This window comes from Xenopus tropicalis, chromosome 5 (genome assembly GCF_000004195.4).
Source record: "Xenopus tropicalis strain Nigerian chromosome 5, UCB_Xtro_10.0, whole genome shotgun sequence".
Lineage (NCBI taxonomy): Eukaryota > Metazoa > Chordata > Amphibia > Anura > Pipidae > Xenopus > Xenopus tropicalis.
The window spans coordinates 89,906,176-89,928,122 of record NC_030681.2 but is presented as its reverse complement, the minus strand read 5'-3'; the positions used below and the strand labels follow the sequence as shown (position 1 = coordinate 89,928,122).

General features: G+C 43.1%; 1 protein-coding gene across 1 annotated transcript in view; it reads right to left on the bottom strand.

The window, feature by feature from the left end:
- Nucleotides 1-7,468: 7,468 nt before the first annotated feature.
- Nucleotides 7,469-21,947, bottom strand: part of phip (pleckstrin homology domain interacting protein) — a 101,214-nt gene continuing 86,735 nt past the window's right edge. The window contains exons 35-40 of the mRNA XM_002936206.5: nt 17,574-17,723; nt 16,805-16,957; nt 16,481-16,644; nt 15,836-16,101; nt 14,304-14,462; nt 7,469-9,771 (exon numbers count right to left, since the gene is read on the bottom strand). Coding sequence (XP_002936252.2) covers nt 9,071-9,771; nt 14,304-14,462; nt 15,836-16,101; nt 16,481-16,644; nt 16,805-16,957; nt 17,574-17,723 — 1,593 coding nt within the window. The 3' untranslated portion in view covers nt 7,469-9,070. The remainder of the gene's footprint in view (nt 9,772-14,303; nt 14,463-15,835; nt 16,102-16,480; nt 16,645-16,804; nt 16,958-17,573; nt 17,724-21,947) is intronic.

Sequence of the window (21,947 nt, the reverse complement as noted above, 5' to 3'; positions counted from 1 at the left end):
GTCAGGACACAACAAAGAAAGAACTTGGCTCCTCCTCCACTGGCTATACCCCCGGCAGGCGGAGCCCAGCTCAGTTAGTACCAAATACGCAGGAGTGAGCGAAATATTGCATTAAAAGACAACTTTCTAACTATATACATGTCTGGTGAACGCAGTGATGGCCTCTCTCTGGGAGGGAAGTCCTGTGTCCCCCAAGCGACTGGAGAGAAAGAGATTTAACGGTGAGTACACAAAATCTCCTTTTCTCCACTGTCTGCTTGGGGGACACAGGAACAGTGGGGACGTACCAAAGCTGTCCCCGAAAGGAAGGGCGGGAGAGAGGCCTAGGTGGGTTGTTCCACTGCAGCTTGGAGCACCTTCCTGCCAAAGCGGGTGTCAGATGCAGCAAAGGTGTTGAATTGGTAGAATTTGGTGAATGAATGGACTGACGTCCATGTGGCTGCTTTGCAGAGTTGCTCTGCTGAAGCTTGGTTCCGGAAGGCCCAGGACGTACTCATCCCTCTCGTGGAATGTGCCTTTAATCCAGAGGGTGGCTCCTTGTTCTGTGCCGTGTAGGCTTGTTGGATTGCTTGCTTTATCCAGCGGGACACTGTTGATTTTGACGCTGGGGTGCCCTGTCGAGGGCCCGAAGGAAGGATCAGTAGGGAGTCCGACTTCCGGATGTCTTGGACTCTGTGTAGGTAAAACTTGAGGGCCCTCACGGGATCCAGGGAGTGAAGGGCCGCTTCCTTAGGATTGGAGGGCGAAGGGCAAAAGGTAGGGATGATTATCTCCTGATTTAGGTGGAAGGAGGATACTACCTTGGGTAGGAAATGTGGAACCGTTCGCAGGACTGCCCTGTCATGGTGCAAGACAAGGAAGGGGACCTTGCATGATAATGCGCTGAGTTCTGAGACGCGTCTTGCAGATGCTAGAGCCAGAAGTAGGACCGTCTTCCAGGTGAGCCATTGCAGAGGTATGGAGGCTAGTGGCTCGAAGGGCTTGTGTTGGAGGGCCCGGAGGACTAGGGTGAGGTCCCAAGTGGCTGTTGGGGCTCGGTCGGACTGGGAGGATCCAAGGCTCTGCCACTGATAGGTTGATGAGGTCTGAAAACCAGGTCCGGCGGGGCCAGTGAGGAGCTATGAGTATGAGAGTTGTGCGCTCCGCTCTGAGTTTTTTGATTGTCCTGGGAATGAGGGGTAGGGGGGGGGGAAGGCGTAGGCGAGGTGGAAGTCCCAGACTGAAGTTAGGGCGTCGACGTCTAATGCCAGCGGGTCCCGGTACCGGGCGATGAAGTCTTGGACCTTCCTGTTTTGCCTTGAGGCCATCAGGTCTACCTGTGGGGTTCCCCACTTTTCCGTTATGTCTTGAAAGATTTCTTCTTTTAGTGACCATTCGTTTGGGTCTAACGTCTGCCGGCTCAGGAAGTCCGCCTCCCAGTTTAGGAGGCCTGGGATGTAGATGGCCGATAGCTGGGTCTGGTTGCGCTCCGCCCATCGAAGGATGAGCTTTACCTCGTTCATTGCTGCCCTGCTCCTCGTGCCCCCCTGGTGGTTGATGTACGCTACGGCTGTGGAGTTGTCCGATTGGACTTTCACTGCTTTCCCTGTCAGGTCGTGCTGCCAGCGGAGTAGCCCGAGACGAATTGCCCTGATTTCTAGGAGGTTGATCGGGAGGATCTTCTCTTCTGGGGACCATTGGCCTTGGGCTGTCCGGCCTTCTAGAGTCGCTCCCCATCCGAAGAGGCTTGCGTCGGTCGTCAGAATGTGCCAGCTGGGTTCCCCGAGGGGCCTGCCTGAGGAGAGGTTGCTGGTCCGTAGCCACCAGGTGTGTGAGGTTCTTGCTTGTCGAGACAAGCGGATCTCCTGAAGCAGGGACTTCTGCTTCCAGGAGGCGAGAATGTTCCACTGCAGTTCTCTCAGGTGGTGTTGAGCAAAGGGGACTGCTTCGATGGTGGATACCATTACCCCTAGAACCTTCATGCAGAATCTTATCGAGTGGGTCGGTTTGGACAATAGAGACTTGACCAGGGACTGTAGGTGAGCGATCTTGTGCTGAGGGAGAAGGACCCTCCTGGTCTGGGTGTCAAATTCCATGCCGAGGAAGGTCATGGATTGGCTGGGAGTTAGGGAGGATTTGTTCAGGTTGATGTACCAACCGAGTTCCCGGAGGGTGGACATAGCTGAATTGAGGGCGGACTGTGCCTCCTGAAGAGATGGTGCCTTGATGAATATATCGTCCAAATAGGGAGTTATTGATATTCCCTTGTTCCTGATCACTGCCGTGGCTGTCGCCATGATCTTGGTGAAAATCCGCGGGGCTGAGGCTAGCCCAAACGGAAGGGCAGTGAATTGGTAATGTTGGTTTTGGAAGGCAAATCGCAAGAATTTCTGATGGTAAGGGAAAATGGGTACGTGTAGATAAGCATCCTTTATGTCGAGGGAGGCCAGGAACTGTCCCGGGGTCATCGCTGCGATGACCGACCGGAGGGACTCCATCTTGAATTTCCGAGGCCGAATCAGTTTGTTGAGTTCTTTGAGGTCGAGAACTGGTCGTACCGATCCGTCTTTTTTGGGGACTACGAAGAGGTTTGAGTAGTAGCCCTTGAATCGGTCGCTCTGAGGGACTGGTGTGATCACTTCTGCCGCCAGGAGCTTGGAAATCACGTCTAGAAAGGCTCTGCGTTTGGAAGTTTCCTGTGGGAGCCTGGACATGAAAAATCGGCATGGTGGGGGAGAAACGAATTCTATGCGATAGCCTGTGGACACGATTTTGTGAGCCCATGTGTCTTGAGTGAGTGAGAGCCATGCGTTGGCGAAATGGCGAAGCCTTCCTCCAATGGCCGTGTGGTCTGGAGGATGTGCATAGTCATGCTGAAGGGGACTTGTCGCTTGGTTTGGAGAAGGTCTTCCTGCCTTGCCAGGCCGATCTCGGTTTGTTTCCGAAACGGTTCTTGCTTGATGTCGTTTGGCGTGTGGGGGATGATCTTGAGTGCTTATTTTGTGAGCCACGAAAGAACCGTCCCCTGCGAAAGGGGGTGCAGGTGTTGGGTTGTGGGAGTAGGGTACTCTTGCCCCCGGTGGCTTGGCTGATGAGTTTGTCCAGGTCCGGTCCGAAGAGGAGTTTGCCCTTGAATGGCAGGGAGGTTAGTGACTTTTTGGAGGAAAAGTCTGCTGACCAAAGCTTCATTCAGAGGGATCGGCAGGCTGCCACTGCCAGGGCGGAGGAACGGCTGGCGAGTTGTGCAGCGTCTAGTGCTGCCTCACAGATGTAGTCGTTTGCTTCCTTGATTTGGGCGGCCTGTTGGGAAAGTTCGTGACGAGGGGTCCCGGAGGCGAGCCCCTGAAGAAGTACGTCTACCCAGGATTGGATCGCTCTGCTGACCCATGCTGTGGCCAGAATCGGACGCAGGGAAGTGCCCGAGGCTGCGAAGGATGAGCGGAGAAGGCTCTCCATCTTCTTGTCCATAGCATCCTTGAAGGAGGAAGCATCAGGGACTGGAAGGGCTGTAGTCTTGGATAAGCGGGAGACTGGGGCATCCACTGATGGGGGAAGAGGCCCATTTGTCGATGACATCTGGTGCAAAGGGATACAACTTCGTGAAACGGCGGTTTACTTGAAAACGCCTCTCTGGTTTGTCCCATTCTTGTTGGATAATGAGATCCAGTTGGGAGTGTGTAGGAAACACAGGAGAGGACTTGTTATGTCTTTTGAAAAGCGCCTTGGCGGAGTCCGAAGTGGTTTTGGGTTCCTGTAGGTGTAGAGTCTCAATAACCGAAGAGATGAGGGTGTCCACTGCCTCATAGGAATGTTTGGCTGGTTCGTGCTCCTCTTGGTCTGAAGAGCCAGATAGCTCTCCCTCAGATAGGCTGTGTTCCGGCAGTATAGGTGAGGGTGCTATGGAATATTCTTCGCTGTCCTCGTCTGAGGGTGATGGGGCTCTGCGCTTGGAGGGTTTGGCCTTGGGATTGTCTAGGCGCGCAAGGAATGCCTGTAGCTAGCTGGGAAGCCCATTCCGGGACTGGCTGGGCATCTGTATGTGGGAGCTGGGTGGTTGCTGTGGATTCCTCCTGATGTGGCTGGTTCCCTGGAGGGGGAGCAGGCCCTGGGAGTTCCGGATCAGGCTCCCGTGGTTTGCAAGAATTACAAATGGGGTCCTTATGACCCGCGGGGAGGCGTTTGCGACATTTGGCACAAGCAAGGTATTTTATTTGTGCTGAGGACGCGCCCCTAGAGAAAAGGCTATCATTGGAACCCTCAGACATGATGAGGGGCTGTGAGGATAGCGTGGGAGAGGAGCTACATGGGAGAGCGAGGGAGTCCCAAGGGAGAGTGCCTGCAGTAGTGGCAGCAGCTGTACCTGAGAGCCGGAGTGTCACCGCTGACTCTGATGCTGCGTGGGACCCAGGCAGGCGAAGGCTGCTTGGAATAGGCAGGCAGTCCGGTGGGGGCCCAGTAAGAAGGGTGCTGGCCTGAGGGAACGCAGTCGCCAGTGTCCTAGTGTGGCGCCAAGAGCAGGAACATCCGCTTCCGGGTTGCGGAGGAAGAAGGGGGCGTGGCTAGCGGGCGCGCGAGAAAGTGGCGCCAATTTCAAAAAAGTGATGGCGCCAAGAAGAAGCCCGGTGCTGCCGCCTAGAAGTGATTGCCCCTAGTGTACAGCGAGACAGTGCTCCTCGGGGGGGCTTAGATGGTGAGTGAGGGACTCCCTGGTCTCCCTATATAGTGGCAGATGGCTGTTAAGGGAGGGGGGGGGGTGGTGGCGATAGCCCCACTACCTTACCTGCCGAGCCGGTTGTTGCTCTGCAGTTTCCTCCCCAGTCTTCCGGCCAGCTGCTCTCTTTCTGTAAGGAGGAGAGAGTTGCTGCTGGAGGTAAAGTGCACCCAGAGTGTTAGCCCTGGCACTGGTTACCCCGGAGACTTCTTCCCACGTTGGAGGATGCCCGGGGAGACCCTCTACTCAGTGTAGGGGTCTTGGCTATCCCCTAAGACAGGCTTGCTGTCCGATAATAAAAATAATCTAGTAGAGAAAATAAAAAGATCCTGCACTCCTGAGGACACAACAAAAACTGGGCTGGGCTCCGCCTGCCGGGGGTATAGCCAGTGGAGGAGGAGCCAAGTTCTTTCTTTGTTGTGTCCTGACTCCTAGTGGTAGCAGCTATACCCCACTGTTCCTGTGTCCCCCAAGCAGACGGTGGAGAAAAAAAAAGTTTTTGCAGTAGTGCCACCACCGGTTCATTGCTGGAACAGTTGAGAACTGTCTGTTCACCCCTTAATAAATATGCCACTTACCACACGTGGGTGGGATCCTTTTATCTAGGCCAGGACTTTTGTATACATTAATTTTGCAGGTTTTATTATTTATTTATTTATTTATTTTTTTTTTTTTTTTTTTTTTGCAACAACTTGTTCTTGGAAAGACTCTTGTACTACTACAATTAAAGTCCTCAATAATGTATCTATTGTATATACACTAAGGAAAATAAATGCTAAGCCTTTTGTAGTTCTACATTGAAAGTCTTCAAACACTGATTTCTCTACTGTACATACCAAGAAAAAAAAAGTTATTAGCCACATTTGTCTTTTCAGTACCTCCTGTAACCATTTTTTTTCCTTTTGCTACTGATACACAATTGAAGAAATGAATTCCTATGTTCCTATTTTGTCTGCTTTACAATGATTTTGTATCATGTATGGGTCTTTAATAGTGTTTCCATTCACTCTGGCTAATAAAGAGTTAATCTCAAGCTGCAGGCATACCTTCAGTTGTCTCAATAGTGCCCTTAAATCTCCCCATATTGCACCTGTTCAGATGATCAGAAGTCAAACAGGAAGAAAAAAACGCTGAGCTGTGTAAAGAAAGTTCCCATAATGCCTCACTCCTGCACAGACACCCAGACCATGAACATGCTCAGTTAGTAAGACTTGGGGACACATTCATGAAAACGCGAGTTCGAATCCCCAATGGGATAAATTCGGTTTGGATATGATCATTTCTGAAGATGGCAAATATCATAAATATGCTTACGAAAAAATCGTATTAGTCACAATATCGTATTGGCGATCCGAAAGTCACAAAATTTTTGTATCTGAACGATTGTAAAACGCAGGAAAACCTTTCTGACTTTCATCCTTCTGTGCAGGTTTTTGGAAGCCTCCCATAGGACTCAATGGCACTGTGCAGCTCCAACCTGGCCCAAGGAAAGTCACGATACCGAAGCTTGAATGAATCCAAAACTTTCGTACTCGGTGCGACAATAAGATTTTGTCGCACAAATTTTGATCGCAAAGTACAAAAAAGTTGGGTGGGGGGGGGCACTAAGTAAATATGGTCAGAATCTCTAAAAGTTTAACTCTCAATATGCATAGCACTCTAGGGCACAGAGAAGCAAGACAATTTTTTGCAAATAAATAGGTGATAAGTTTGTTTATGTTTGAGGAATCCAAAAATGTATTTTTGTCTTTGACTATAGATCCCCTTTTAACAAAACTTTTAGTGGTCTGTGTTCCCTTTTCTATCACAACCACACAGCCGAATGAAGAAAACAGGAGGACATAAGAATACAATTTACAACATAATTGCATGAAAAGGTCTGCCCATGACCCAAAAATGGGTTTGTTTTCCAGCACTGAGAACAGATGGGAAACCCCTAAGTGAGGACAGCGAGAAATGTGTCCAGATAAAGGGCTATAGAACTTTTTTTTTTTGTAGCAGAATTTTGTATCCAAAATGTTTATTATTTAATAGTCAGTGCCACAAAGCTACCCATAGAAACTACCACTTACCAATAGTAGGTTACTCTGGCAAAAACTGCTGCATGCTCATAGACATCTACTAATGTCAGTTAGCAGCCTGCTGCCCAGGCTATTTTGCGCTTGCAGTATCATAATACTGTATGTAAAAAAATGTTGTTGCAGCTGACACACATTCTTAAAGCAACCGCTTTAATAAATAAATCTACTTAAATTTCTGCTAGCTATCCAAACGTCTTATTTGCACTGTGTGTGGCAGGTCTAAATATGACACTCTCAGAACAGTTTTCTGGTTAACAAACATGCTTTTTATTAAGTATGAATGAATGAATAAATGAATGGATGTATTTTCCCCACAGTATCAGGGCAAGGGCACACTAAGCATTTGACTCCATTTGAGAGATCCACTTCTAGGTTTAGCTGCACCGATTGCAGCTAAATCAAGCATCGTAGAGTGGAATCAGTCTGAAAAAAACCCAAAAGCATGCGTTTCTGTTGGGCCGATCTCTGCTCTACTCAGCCTGAAGCTGTGCCTGTCAGTGCAGCTATAAACCTGAAAGCGTATAGGAGCAGATCCTCGTCCTTCCACCTGCATTTTGTAGCCAGGTAGGGAAAAGTGCATCCACTCCTATACACTTTTGGGTTTAGCTGCACTAACAGGCACAGCTACATATGTAAAGCCAACATATGCAGCTACTTCTTACTAGAAAAAATTGGAAAGAAATACAAGACACGCATATTAAATAAGATTTTGCTTTCATTTTAGATTTACTTTTGTCAATGTTATGAACATCAAAGACCAGAATAAAATAAAATAAAAACAGTGTGCATTGACATTACTTGGTAAAAAAAAAAAAAAAAAAACAAAGAAAAAGAAAAATGGTTGACCTTTCAGTAATGGAGAGTATACTATGAACCTGTAAAATCAAACTACTGGATGACATGTTTAAAATTAGTTTTATATTCTACCACTTTCTAAAAAGTTGTGTAAAAGATTTCATATCTGGATTATAAATGCAAAATGTGTGTAAATCTATGTGTAATTACACATACATATATACACATATGTACACATTTAATATATATATTTATATACACATACACACATTTGCAATGCAAGTTAACATTATTAAAGTAAACAAAGATATAAACAAATAAAAAGGTAGTTTGGTAGTTTCCCTATGAAGCAAATCATTTCAAATCATTAGCACTGCAACACTGATTACAACCATACAGTACTAATGTACATCTGACTAAATTAGGTTTTAGCATTAGAGTGTATCTTACAATATTTGCTTTAATGTTTTGCAGAGGCATATAAAATGCACTGCATAACTATCTAACTCTGCATCTAACATATCTTTACGGTAGAAAACACAACCAAAAAGTGTATATAAACAGTTGTGTCCATTTGTTATTAACTAATAAAACATTGAGAAGGCAACATCTTCATAGCAATAAAAGAGTATTGCTAATATCACATTTATGGTGAATTTCCAGGAAAAGTTTAATTTAAACCCCTAGAGAACAGTTTACATATTCTAAAAAGTCTTTCAACAAAGATGCCCACTGCACCTTTTTTTTTTTTTTTTTAAACCAAAAGTACCAATACAGGATAAGTGAGCACAGCTTACAATACCTTAAGATTAATATACAAGTTTGCTTTGTATTTATGTTATATACACAAACATTGTGCGCAATTCTGACAGTCAGAAATTCTAGGCTTTAACTGTTTTCAGTCTCAGTCTTTGGCACAATAAACTGATTTAAGTATGGGTACAAATATCAAGGTCTGAAAAATTAGACATAAATGAAATACTTTCCAATGTGGATATATAAGTGAATATATATAAATATATACTGGGAAATATATATAGTATATTGTTATTTCAATGCTAATGTGTGAAAACACATAAGCCTTGTTTGTTTGCATTACCATTATAACTCTGCAATTTTTAGGATATAAATGTGCTAATTTCACATTTGTTTTCACTTCAGACTTCTGGAATAACTACCATTAAAAAAAACAATAGGGTGCAATTTCTGAATCCAATGCAGTGTACTCTCGTTTGTTCAAAAAAAACCCTGTTCTTTCAACATTTGAAAACATTGCATGTGACTAAGCATGTTGTTGGTTTTTGAAACTATATGAATTCTGAAGTGCAAAACCTTACTTTCTTTGAAATTAAATGAAATTTGGTGAGATAGAATTTCACTGTATTAACATCAAGCCCAAGAACTCCCAATCCATTGTAGCAGCAAAGAAGCTGATGTATTTCCAATCATGTCTACAGCACGGCTTTGATTTGAATAGGTTTCCAAATGCACAGCTTGTTAACAGTTACCAGCCAATTAAATTTGCTTTTGCCTTTTCTGTCAATTTCCGTACCCTTCCCCTACTTGAAGTACCGAATGTCAAGGAAGTGTCTTCAAAAAGCAGCTGTCTTTGTTCCTCTTCCGAATCTTCTTCATTGTAAAAGGCAGTCCTCCTTCCCTGATTTCTAGTTCTCATTTGGATTTCAGTATTGTTTATGTCTTCAGATACAGTCAAAGACTCACCCTCTGACTGATCTGACTTTTTACATTTGCTTCTGGTTTGTATTTTGACAGTCTCCTCTCTTTTAAGCTCATGTGCAGAAGGTGCTGGAATAACAGCAACAAGACTAGTTGGCTCTGTCTTTACCTTTGGTTTTCTACCCCTTCGTTTTTTTGGTACCTCATTCTCAGTCTTCTCACATGGAGCTGCATGAGAGTTGCAACTGGAAGAAGCAGGTTGTTCTTTGATTTTACCAGTTTCCACAACAGAATTTGGAGGCTTTTGTGAGACACTTTGTAGAGCTTCATTCCTTGGGTATTTAGGCTTCCTCCCCCTTTTCTTCGGTACCACCTGAACAACTGTGATTGTTTCATAGTTATTGCTGTTGTTAAGGATGACTTTAGGTTTACGACCAGGCCGTCCCTTTACAATTGGCTTGAGTGGTTCACTGCTGTGTCCATTGACTTGAATGCTGCTTGCTTGATGCAAAATCTCTTTTCTGTCAGCTGTAAAACAAATACCCACAAATTTTGTGTAAGCTCAATTTTTCATTACAGGAAAACAAGGATTTTTAGAATAGTAAAAGGCATTAAGAATTTCAGCAATATAAACACATCTACACCAATAAAGAGAGCGAGGATTTGTATTTATCGGAAATCCGTTCTACAAAGGCATCACAACTAAAGTTGTAGTATCAGCAATCAGAAAATCAGACAAAAGACTAATGTTTTAAAAGCAATGACGGAAGAGCATTAAAAAAAAAATCAATAAATTACAGTTTATTATAATATGAAGGCAAAAGAAAACTGCGTCATTTGGGACAGAGGGAAAACGATTTAAGTACAAATCCTAGATTTCTGTGATGTCCCTACAGGAAGCCTAACTAATAATCTTCAAAAAGTACAAAGAACAGAAAATTTTACATATTACAAGTATTTAATAGGATTTTTGTTACTCACCTTACTCACCATTAAATCCGTTTATCTGGAGTCGATAGGGGGACATGGGGATATGGGGTTAAGCTCCACCCTCCTGGAGGCAGGACACTTGATTTACAAATTAAGGGGGTATGCCAGGTGCCGGCTTTACCCCCACACTGTACCCGATCAAATCAGTTTGTACCAAAAAGTGCTTTTACACCGGATAAGAAAATGATAAACATGCAGAACAGGTAACCGAGGAAATGTTCCAACTACTGACCAACATGGCCAGAAACTTGATAGGGGCGGGAAGCCGTGTCCCCCTATCGACTGCAAAAAAATTATTTATAATATATATAATTAAATCTGTTCCTCTGCTGTCGATAGGGGGACATAGGGAGCATATGGGGACTAAAAGGACAAGGAAAGGCTAAGTCACTCTGGGTTGCCAAAATGTTAGGCACCCCCAAGTGACTTTAATCGCTTACCTTGTACCCCGGGCTGGTGCCCGTTAGGAGAAAACAGCACCAGCCCGGGGTACCTGTAGCGAGCGCTTCCTCCTTTCTGCTTCGTTTTGCTGGCAAATTCCCGGGACCGGTTAAAGTTCGGCTTTTTCACTCTACTGCGCATAAGCGTGAGCGAAACAGGAAGGAGGAAGCGCTGCAGATACCGGAGAGAACAGCACCAGCCCGGGGTAAGGGGTAGGCGATTTAATTCACTTGGGGGTGCCTAACATTTTGGCACCCCCAAGTGACTTTGCCTTTCCTTCTCCTTTAAAGCAGCCCCAGCAAGGTGGGATACTAGACAAAAACGTTGACATATTACTGCACCATGGCATGCAGCACCTTGCGGCCAAAGGAGGCCTCAGCCTCTGTAGAATTTTGTAAACGTGCACAGATGACCAGGTAGTTGCTTTGCTGATCCAGGGAGGCCGAGTTGTGCCACACCCAAGAAGCCCCTATTCACCTCATGGAGTGAGCCCGGAGTCCATCTGCTGGTTCCTTTGGACAGCAAAGCTTGGCAGATGGTCTCTCTGATCCATCGTGCAATTGTCCACGGTGAGTCCTGGATGGAACTACAAAAAGCAACTGGAAGCTAAGAAAAGGAGGACTCTATGTCCAAACTGTGAAGACATTGTTCCTTGTCATTTTTAGGATCCGGACACAAGGACGGTACTACGATCTCCTGGTTTACGCGGAAGGAGGACACCACTTTAGGTGCAAAGGAGGGGATTCTGCTTAACACTGCCTTACCCTTATGAAAGATCACAAGAGGGATTCCTTTGTGGCCTGGGATAGACTGATCATTCGAGACAGAGGTCCCCCCCTTTTCCATGCTCTTAGTATGTTTGCTTGAAGGGGTCGTAGATGAATCTGCACAAATAGTACTGCCTCGATGTAGGATACCATTGTTCCAGAACCTTCATTGCCTGGTAAAGGGTGGGATTCTGGGAGCGCAAGTAACATGCAGATCAAGTCTTTGATCCTGTTCGTTTTGTCCCAAGGAAGGTATACTGTCTGCATCAGGGTGCTGAACTCAAGACCTAGGAATGTCATCTGGTGCCTTGGGTGATTGATAGTGCATTGATGGTCCAGTCCTGAAGAAGTAAAATTGCCTGTTGTAGGTCCTCCCTGGCCTGCTCTTCCATCCTGGCTTTGAGGAGGAGATTGTCTAGATAAGGTGTCACAGAAACTCACTGAAGTCGCAAGGTCGCTGACATGATGGCCATCAGTTTCGCAAATAGCCTGAACGTTGACAATCCAACCGGTAGCGCCACAAGGGGATTGTGCTGGTTCACATGGTTCGGAGGTAGCGATGATAGGGAGGCCAGATTGGGACATGAAGGTAGGCATCCTTGATGTCTAGGGACATTATCCCCGCTCCATTCCTCGAATTATAGACTGGAGCATTTCTACTTTAAACCGTACAGACCAGATGAACTTGTTTAGGCATTTCGGGTCTAATACTGGCCGAAAGGAAACGTTGTCCTCTGGAATGATAAAAAGGTTGGAGTAAAACCCTAAGAATTTCTCTGGCGGAGATACCGGTCCGATCAGGGGCAATTTTTTGTTGACACAGGTATCTGAGGAGTGACGAGTCCACACCTCCAGGAATCGCAGCAACTGTCCCGTAACAGTTCTGTCGACTCCAGAGGGGTGCCCTGTCAGACTGATGTTGGCTTGTCGTTTGGAGCCTTGTTGGACTTCTTTGAAGGATAACTCGTCTCTGGAATTGGACATGAAATGTGAGCACTGAGGTAAGCCGCTACATCTGCCAAACCGCCTGCTTTTGCCACAAAAAAATGTTCCCCGCCTGGCTGAGTTAGTGGAACGGGACTTGGGCTGGAAAATAATTTTTACCAGTTCCTCCCCGAATACTTGTTTCTTTTAAAGGGGAGTGAAGTCACTTCTTTGAACTAAGATCTGTCCACCAGTTCTTTAGCCTAAGGTCCTGTGTGCCGCTACAGCTAATGCTGATGTGCGGGTGATAATCTGAGATGTGTCCAAGAGTCCCACTCATCCTGTATTATGTTAAGATGCTGGTCATGTGATGGAAAGAGGGCCGGTTACCTGTGTTGACTCTTAAACACTCATATTCTGGGACTGCAGCTCCATTGTCTGTCACCCCCTTGATGATGCCTTTGATATCATGATTGGTATCTGGTTTCTTTCCTGGTCCTCTTTTTCCTCTGCCCTGGGGGAAGCAATGGATGGGGGGAGCTCCCCTTCTGAGTCTGAGGAGCCCAGGTCCACAGAGGAGACATCCGAGGGATTATTGGCACTTGAATAACCTCTGGAGCCCTCTGATCACTTGCTCTTACAGCTGGGTTTGTGGCTAAACACAGCTAGGGCTTTTCCCAATGAATTGGCAAGGGTAGAGGAGTCCCTGTAGGGATGCCAAGGACTGGGATAACTGGACAGCCATAAAGGAGCTGGTGGGTCTGCAGAGTGGCAAGCCACCAAGTCTGAGGAAGTGTCCTCCAGCGGGGAATCCCCAGGCTGTGCTACAGTTGGGTTAGAGTTAACCCCTGCAGCAGAGATTGCCCCTTTTCCCATGGCACAAAAGAGTGGGCCACCCTGGCATTTGGTGCAGGCGAATTATGTCAACCTGTGCTGCTGTTGGTCCCCCCGCCCTGGGGAATAGTCCCCCTGACCTACCTTCTGGCATATTTATCAGTGGGAGAGTTAATCGGTTGGAATGGGGTAGGTGAGCAGGGATGGACCGTGCAGCCTGAAGTGAGTATGTGGGTCTGCTGCTTCACTACTCCATGTGTAGGAGCTGGGTGTAGCAGAACTGGTGTCAGTATCTAATAAGCTACATCTAAAACTTTCTAGTGTTCATTAGAAGGAAGTCAGTAGGAGGAAGTGCAGTTTGCATTCCGCTTCTTGGCGGCAAACTAAGGAGCGTTGTTCTGCCAAACCCTCCTCCCTGCAGTTGCGATAAGATGTGCCCCTTCTTGTGCCAAGAGTAAAGGAGTTTGTGAAGGCTTGCACCGGTGAGCATTTGGAGCAGGGAGAACCCTATGCGGATCAATGGCACCTGAAAAGGAAGGGGGGGGGGGGACTGAGTGACAGCATCCGGAGTAGCAAGCTGGGAGTAGAAGCAGCCAGCAGAGAGGAAACTGCACACTATACTTATTATTCTGCCACCCCAGCGACCTACAGCTTCCCCCCCAGCTCCATCCTTCAGCGATCTCCTGCTTCCTCCCTCCTTTGGCTGCGTCTGTCCCCCGGCTCCCAGCTGCGCGCACACACGGGGCACAACCAACCAGGGCCTGTAATTCTTTAAAGGTTGCCACGGAGTCGGCGGCCAGCTGTGGCCCGTGGGCCGTAGTTTGCCCACCCCTGCCTTAGCTCCTATGGTTGGCAAACCAAGTCTCAAATTGAGCTCAAATTGTGGCCTGGTCATTCAAATTGTGGTAAAATGTGCAACTTAAATGTACCCAGTATAACCAGCAAGCACTAAATGAAATGCCAGGCATGATGAGCAAAATTACCCACAGGCGTTGTGTTACACGATCTGCTTTGTAATACCTATTTACCTAAAATGTCAAACTTGTTGTTTACTAAGCTCTTCTTTAATAAATAAATAAAAAAAATATTTTAAATAATTATTACCACGCAGGGCCATGTTTGAAGATGCTTTCATCCTTCGTTTCAATGGTTTATCTTTCTCCAACTTTTCTTTGGGCACATTGTTCTTGATTAGGTGATTGGATGCCTGGTTGGGACTCGTATTCTGGCTTTTGAGAAGTTTTGCAGCATTTTCTATCATAGCTGTTTGTGGACAGAAAAATTAGTATTTTTTTCAGAATAAATCCACCTCCAAAAGAATGGGCATGTTTGTTTCTTATTTCCTTGTCATACATTACTAAACAGTCTCCCTGTTTGAGTAGAATCACTGCACAAGTCATCATCAAAATGAAAGTGCCATAGTCTACTTAACCTACAAATGAAGCAGACTTTGACACATAAGTTTTATTATTAAAAGTGTATCAGACAATAACATTTGATCCAAACTGCTGGCATATAGCCATGCTCACACTAAGAAATATTCACCAGGCTACGGGCGATTAATCCACACATAACCCCTGGTGTACCTTGACAAGTTGATACCACATGGAGTTCTATCTTAAAACTGTCACCAAGTATATAATGTAAATGATTGTACTTAATGATGATGTAAGTGCCAAGTTACTTTATTTTATCTGTTTTTCCTTTGTTTTTTTTTGTTTGTTTGAAAATGCAAAAAAAAAAAAAAAAGAAATTTTCACCAGACTAATATGTTAAAATAGATGGTCCACAAGACACTGAATTCCTGAAATACATTGGCTGCAAGCATGTTTGGTGCCTGTATATGTAATACTGGGGGCCTGCAACAAATTTAGCTTTTTATATTTTATATTATGAAACTAGTTAAATATACATTGTCATGGCATAATCACCCCCTTTTTATGAAATCATCTATTTTTTTTTTTTTTTTTTAAACAAGCTCCTGTAATGAAAATTGCATACTGCCCAATAGTCCTATTGTTTAGTAAAAACGCCACACTTTTGGCTCACCTAATCAAATATTTACTCAGTCACACTTACTTCACATTTTCTAGAACAGGCAGCCATCTCTAAAAAGGTATTCTCCCTTCCTTTCCCTCCTTGCTTCATACTGCACATGTGTTTCATTCCTCCCCCCCCCCCTCCCCTCTGCCAGATCCGCTTCTGATTGGCTGGAGAACAAGTGTAGCTCAGAACAGCAGACAGGATCAAGTTACACACATGCTCAGAGAATAGGAAGGGTGCCGCTGGCAGCCTACAGGAAGGACAGAGATTTCAGTGATGTCACTGTAGTCTTCACACTGCTGTAGGCTGCCAGCACCATATCTCAGAGAAGCAAGCAGGGATCTGGGAATTTAGATATGCAGTAAGTACTTAAAAAGAATGCCTTTAGACTTACTTTTAATTTATATTAACCTTTCATTGTCCTTTAATCATTGCTTTCACCCTCAATGTTAAATCAGTCACACCAATCAACAGTTTAAAAAATATTATTGGGTTGGTACACCTTTACATTAATTTTTAGTACATTATAGACATTCCTATTCCTAGCAACTTTGCAATTGGTTTTCGTTATTTTTAAATTCTGAGAGCCATACCTGACTTTCCTGCCACTGTAGAATGATTAGACTTTGCAGTCAGTTGTTTAGGTGTTCCAGATGTGGTTGGTTTCTCAGGAACAGCAGGCTCTACCTGACGTTTGTAACTCCTGGTTCTAGCCAAAGTACTTGGTTCTGTTGCCTTGCCATTTACCAGAGAGTTTGTCACCTTATGTGCTACTGTGCGTTGGTGCACTGATGCAGGGGACATAGTAGTGTTTTCTGAGTTTGGCTGCTGTTTAACATATCGTCTTTTTCTTTCAGGACTATAACCAGAAAACAAGCAAAAACCATTAATATTCCTCTGTGCTAAATAAAGCAAGACATGAGAAAATCTTTTGGAAGCAAACAGATGTTTGTGCAGACATATTTCATGAATATAACATAAGCAACTATTGATGTGGGATATCTATAATCCCACTTTTGTATGTCACTGACCTCAAGCTGGCCACATATAGGTTGACTAATTCAAACAAATCTTACTCTCCCTATATATAGTACATTTTCTGGATTTTTGGCTGATCAATAGCGATTATATGTATAAGAAAATGTAGGAATTTACTTAGAAAAAAAGAGGGTTTTTTTGGTGGGGGGGGGGGGGGGGTTAGGCCAGGAGATTAAATGATTGCTTGGTGAAAAAAATACCTGGACGCAGGACTGCTGCTGGAAGAACTGCTTCTGTTCCTTTTCCTTCTGCTTTTGGTTTTAGTGTTTCTATTGTGAAATCGCAAAGCAGACCTATAATCAGCTAAAATGTTGCTCATTCTTTCTTCAAAGAAAGCAGAAAGTCTTAGACTCATACTGTATATCTAGCAGAAAAAAAAAACACATAAGAAAAACAAAAGTGATTTTAATGAAATTTGGAGGTAGCAAATGTATAGTAAGGAATTTATAATAAAATGTAGGACATTTAACACTAGACATTTGTTAACATGATAAATACTAAATGTTAAAATGCTAAATTCACACCTTTGATCTTTTGCTTGGAGTGTAAGCTTTTGAATTGCTAAAAATCAACCTCACATCCTTGCTAAGCTCCAATGGAGTTTCATAGTTTCCAGCCTCTAATGTTTCACGTACTGTCCCAAAATCCATTGGCGTGTCAATGATCTCTCTGTAATCCTGAGGGGTAAAAAAAAAATTACACAAAAATGTATTAAATATTAATTCAAATGACAAATTGTTTAGTGATTGCATTGAATGCAATCAAGTAAATCCTTTTCACACACAGTACATTTATACCTCCCTATTTGTTCTGAAATACTAAAATTGATTATTTCATGCAGAGAACCAAGAATACAAACTGAATGGATAATATAAAATTTGGAGTCCCCTGTGTAATTAATGAATTATATTGTCCTGCAATAGCACAGTTTCTAAAGGACAGTAACCGCAGGAACCGAGTGCGCCTAATATCTAAACCCATCATAAGGGCACCAAGGATAAAATTAATCAGTCATTTTACACAGTCTTTTGGTGTGAAGCTAAACTGAGAAAATGGATTATATCATATGTCTAAAGGTATCTTAACATAATATTGTCAGAACCAATACTAAATAGCAGTATGGAAGCATTATGGTCATCAGCAAAACCCATTGCTACAAGCTGCAATTGCGTCTTACTGAGTTTGTGAATACAGTAATCTGAGGTTCTATTTTAACAAGCAGATCCACAATTATAAGAGTAAGATAGGATAGAAAACCCTTTTTATATAAAAAAAAAAAAAAAATAAACTTACAGAATATTCCAGAAGGTCAACTGGCTGACGAAAAGGTTCTGAATCTTCACACTGGAAAATGAGGTTTAACAGTTCCTCACATTGTTTCTTCCAGGAGTGAAGATCATAGGATGGTGCCCTACTGCGTAGTTTACGCCTTGGTTGGTACTCCTGGCAAAAAAAAAAATTATTATAGGATTAACCACTTTACTTTCAAATTTCATTCACATGTCATGAGGGATTCACAGAAAACATTTTTGGCAAATCCAAATTGAAGCCTTAGCATAAGAAAATTAGCTAAATGTTAAAGAAAAAGAATTCAGCAATCTACAAACAACCTAATTGCCACCTTCTGCCTCTCCTTCGTGCCAAAAAAGGCTTTGATTTAGTGCAGCTTTACATATAATTTCATACATCGTGTGGGGATACTTTTAAGCATATAACGTAAGGTCCGGTTTAAGGGTTCATTTATGTACCAGGCATGTATTACATTATATGCCTGAAGTTATAGAGCACTAATGATGACAACCTATTTCATCATCAAAAGATGCAAAGCTTGTCTGACTACAAAAAACAACTAGAAAGGGAAGTTTGAGAACAAACTTCATGTTGGGTTGAAAAACATGAAGTCACTGAATGGGCTCCGCCCACTTTCTCTAACCTTGGACCCACAGTTATACAGTAAAAACCACTGTGCAAAGTTTGGGGACCCTGGTTTTAATACTTTAATACTGAATGGCAGCAACTTAAATATCCCCACTGAAAGTCAACGACATCTGATTGGCGGTTGGTGGCTCCACCCCCTTTTTCTAACCTGGAACTGCAGTTACCCAGTGACTAACTCTGCAAAGTTTAGGGGCCCTAGGATTAATAGTTAAAGAACGGCAGCAATTAACCCTTTAAGTGCCAGCCGAATTCATCATTTCAGTTCCCCCCAGTGCCAGACGTTTTGTAAACATTCTGTGCTCTCTCAATGTAGGGGCTTTTACTGGGGGCAGGGTTAAGTTTAGGTAGGCAAACTATATATTGTTTTTTTCAGGAGAACCTGAGCTTTCCAAATCTACCTGAGTTTTTGTGTATTTCCACTTCTGGAACAAGATTTAGAGCTTGAAATACAAAAAAAAAAAGAAAAAATGCTATTTTTCATGATATAAGGATTTCTACCAGAAACATATTTTATTTTATGGACAAAAATTCAACTGATTTGGAAAGCCTCATGTCTCCCGAACGTGCCAATACCTGATATGTATAGTTTTATTGAGATTTCTGACTTCTATAGATCAAAAACTCCCAGCAGTAAATTACTAAATTTTCAAAGCATTACAGCAGAATACGGCATACTTTACATTCCAAAGCCAAAAATCCTGGAACATTAGGTTTACCCCAGGAAACCATACATTTTTGAAAACTACACATTCTGACGAATCCGAAATGGGTAACTATGTCTTCCAACTCCTAAGTACCAAACAGCAATGCTTTACTGAATTTAGCATTTTCTATAAAAAATTATGAAAATTCTAAAAAATCACCTCAAATCTTCCACTTTCAAGCACCTTATCTCCCACATAACATTAGGTACCAAGAAAACACACCCTAAATATGAAAGCCAGGGGTCCACTGAACGGTTTGATGCCCATTGTGCATAGGATCACCGATGTATCTGGCATTTAGAAACCCCAAAAGGAAGTTAGTACATACAAATTGCCCAGGAGATCTCTTTTGCTACTGAAAATTCAATACATTTACTGCATTTTCTGTGGGGTAAAAACACAAAAAAATACATTGACCCCCCCAAAACCATATATTTTTGGAAAGTACACATTCGGACGAATTCAAAATTGGTACCCATGTCTTTCTACTCCAAACTACAGAGTCGCAATGCTTTCCCAAAATTGCCAGTTTTGATGAAATACCTAAAAATCACATCAAATCTTCCACTTTCAAGCACCTTATCTCCCAGATAACATTAGGTACCAAAAGAACACACGCTAAATATGAAAGCCAAGGGTCCGCTGAACAGTTTGATGCCCATTGTGCATAGGATCACCAATGTATCTGGCATTTAGAGACCCCATAAGGAAGTTAGTGCATACAAATTGCCCAGGAGATCTCTTTAGCTACTGAAAATTCAACACACGTACTGCATTTTCTGTGGGGTAAAAACACAAAAAAATACATTGACCCCCCAAAACCATATATTTTTGGAAAGTACACATTCAGGCAAATTCAAAATTGGTACCCATGTCTTTCTACTCCAAACTACAGAGTCGCAGTGCTTTCCCAAAATTGCTAGTTTTGGTGAAATACCTGAAAATCACATCAAATCTTCCACTTTCAAGCACCTTATCTCCCACATAACATTAGGTACCAAGAAAACACACCCTAAATATGAAAGCCAAGGGTCCGCTGAACAGTTTGATGCCCATTGTGCATAGGATCAGCATTGTATCTGGCATTTAGAGACCCCATAAGGAAGTTAGTGCATAGAGATTGCCCCAGAGGTCTCTTTAGCTACTGAAAATTCAACACATTTACTGCATTTTCTGTGGGGTAAAAACACAAAAAAATACATTGACCCCCCAAAACCATATATTTTTGGAAAGAACACATTCGGGCGAATTCAAAATTGGTACCCATGTCTTTCTACTCCAAACTACAGAGTCGCAGTGCTTTCCCAAAATTGCTAGTTTTGGTGAAATACCTGAAAATCACATCAAATCTTCCACTTTCAAGCACCTTATCTCCCACATAACATTAGGTACCAAGAAAACACACCCTAAATATGAAAGCCAAGGGTCCGCTGAACAGTTTGATGCCCATTGTGCATAGGATCACCAATGTATCTGGCATTTAGAGACCCCATAAGGAAGTTAGTGCATACAAATTGCCCAGGAGATCTCGGTAGCTACTGAAAATTCAACACGTTTACTGCATTTTCTGTGGGGTAAAAACACAAAAAAATACATTGACCCCCCAAAACCATATATTTTTGGAAAGTACACATTCGGGCGAATTCAAAATTGGTACCCATGTCTTTCTACTCCAAACTACAGAGTCGCAGTGCTTTCCCAAAATTGCTAGTTTTGGTGAAATACCTGAAAATCACATCAAATCTTCCACTTTCAAGCACCTTATCTCCCACATAACATTAGGTACCAAGAAAACACACCCTAAATATGAAAGCCAAGGGTCCACTGAACAGTTTGATGCCCATTGCGCATAGGATCACTGATGTATCTGGCATTTAGAGACCCCAAAAGGAAGTTAGTGCATACAAAGTGTATATACTGCAATATAAGCTACCGGCATGTGCATTATGCGGCATAAGACCCCCTAACAGTTAGGAGACTCTAGAAAACCATATATTTTCCGAAAGTACACATTCTGACAAAACAAAAATGGGTAAATACATCTTTCTACTGCAAACTACCAAACTACCAAACTACCAAGCTATGCTAAACAGAACGGTTTTTATGACATTTCTGAAAATTGTCACAAAGCTTGCATTTTACCCCATTATGTATCCCCACATTTTGTACCGTATCAACATAAAACATTCTAAATATGAACGCCATGGGTCTACTGAACAGTTTGATGCCCTATATGCATAGATTTACCAAACTATGTGGTGTACAGGGGCACCCAAGCAAAAATAGTGCATATGAATTTTCACATAAGACGCTCCGGCTCATGCAGTTTTTGCACCCGGTATGTGTATTATGCGGCATAAGACCCCCTAACAATAGAGACCCTAGAAAACCATATATTTTCCGAAAGTACACATTCTGACAAAACAAAAATGGGTAAATACATCTCTCTACTGCAAACTACCAAACTTCAAAGCTATGCTAAACAGAACGGTTTTTATGACATTTCTGAAAATTGTCACAAAGCTTGCATTTTACCCCATTATGTACCCCCACATTTTGTACCGTATCAACATAAAACATTCTAAATATGAACGCCAGGGGCCTACTGAACAGTTTGATGCCCTATATGAATAGATTTACCAAACTATGTGGGGTACAGAGGATGCCAAATTGAAATACAGCAGACAAAATGTCCATGTGCAAAGACAAGTAACAAAGAACAATGTAAAAAGCCCTAAAATTGATAAAAATAAAAAAGAAATCACTAAAATCATTTTTTTTTTTTGCCTAATAATATCTGCAGGCAGAATAACAGTTTGAGTATTTTGGCTTGGGCAAATAAGTTTTACAGACAAAGTCAAGCGAACAACAACTATGCATAACTGAAAATGCTATAAAATGGCTAAACATGCAGTAAAAAACCCAAAAATGCACCAAAATCACAGAACATGTAGTAGAAACACCAAAATAATACACAAAAGGTATTGCGCAGTGCGGTTAGCGAATACGCTATCCGCAAAGGCAA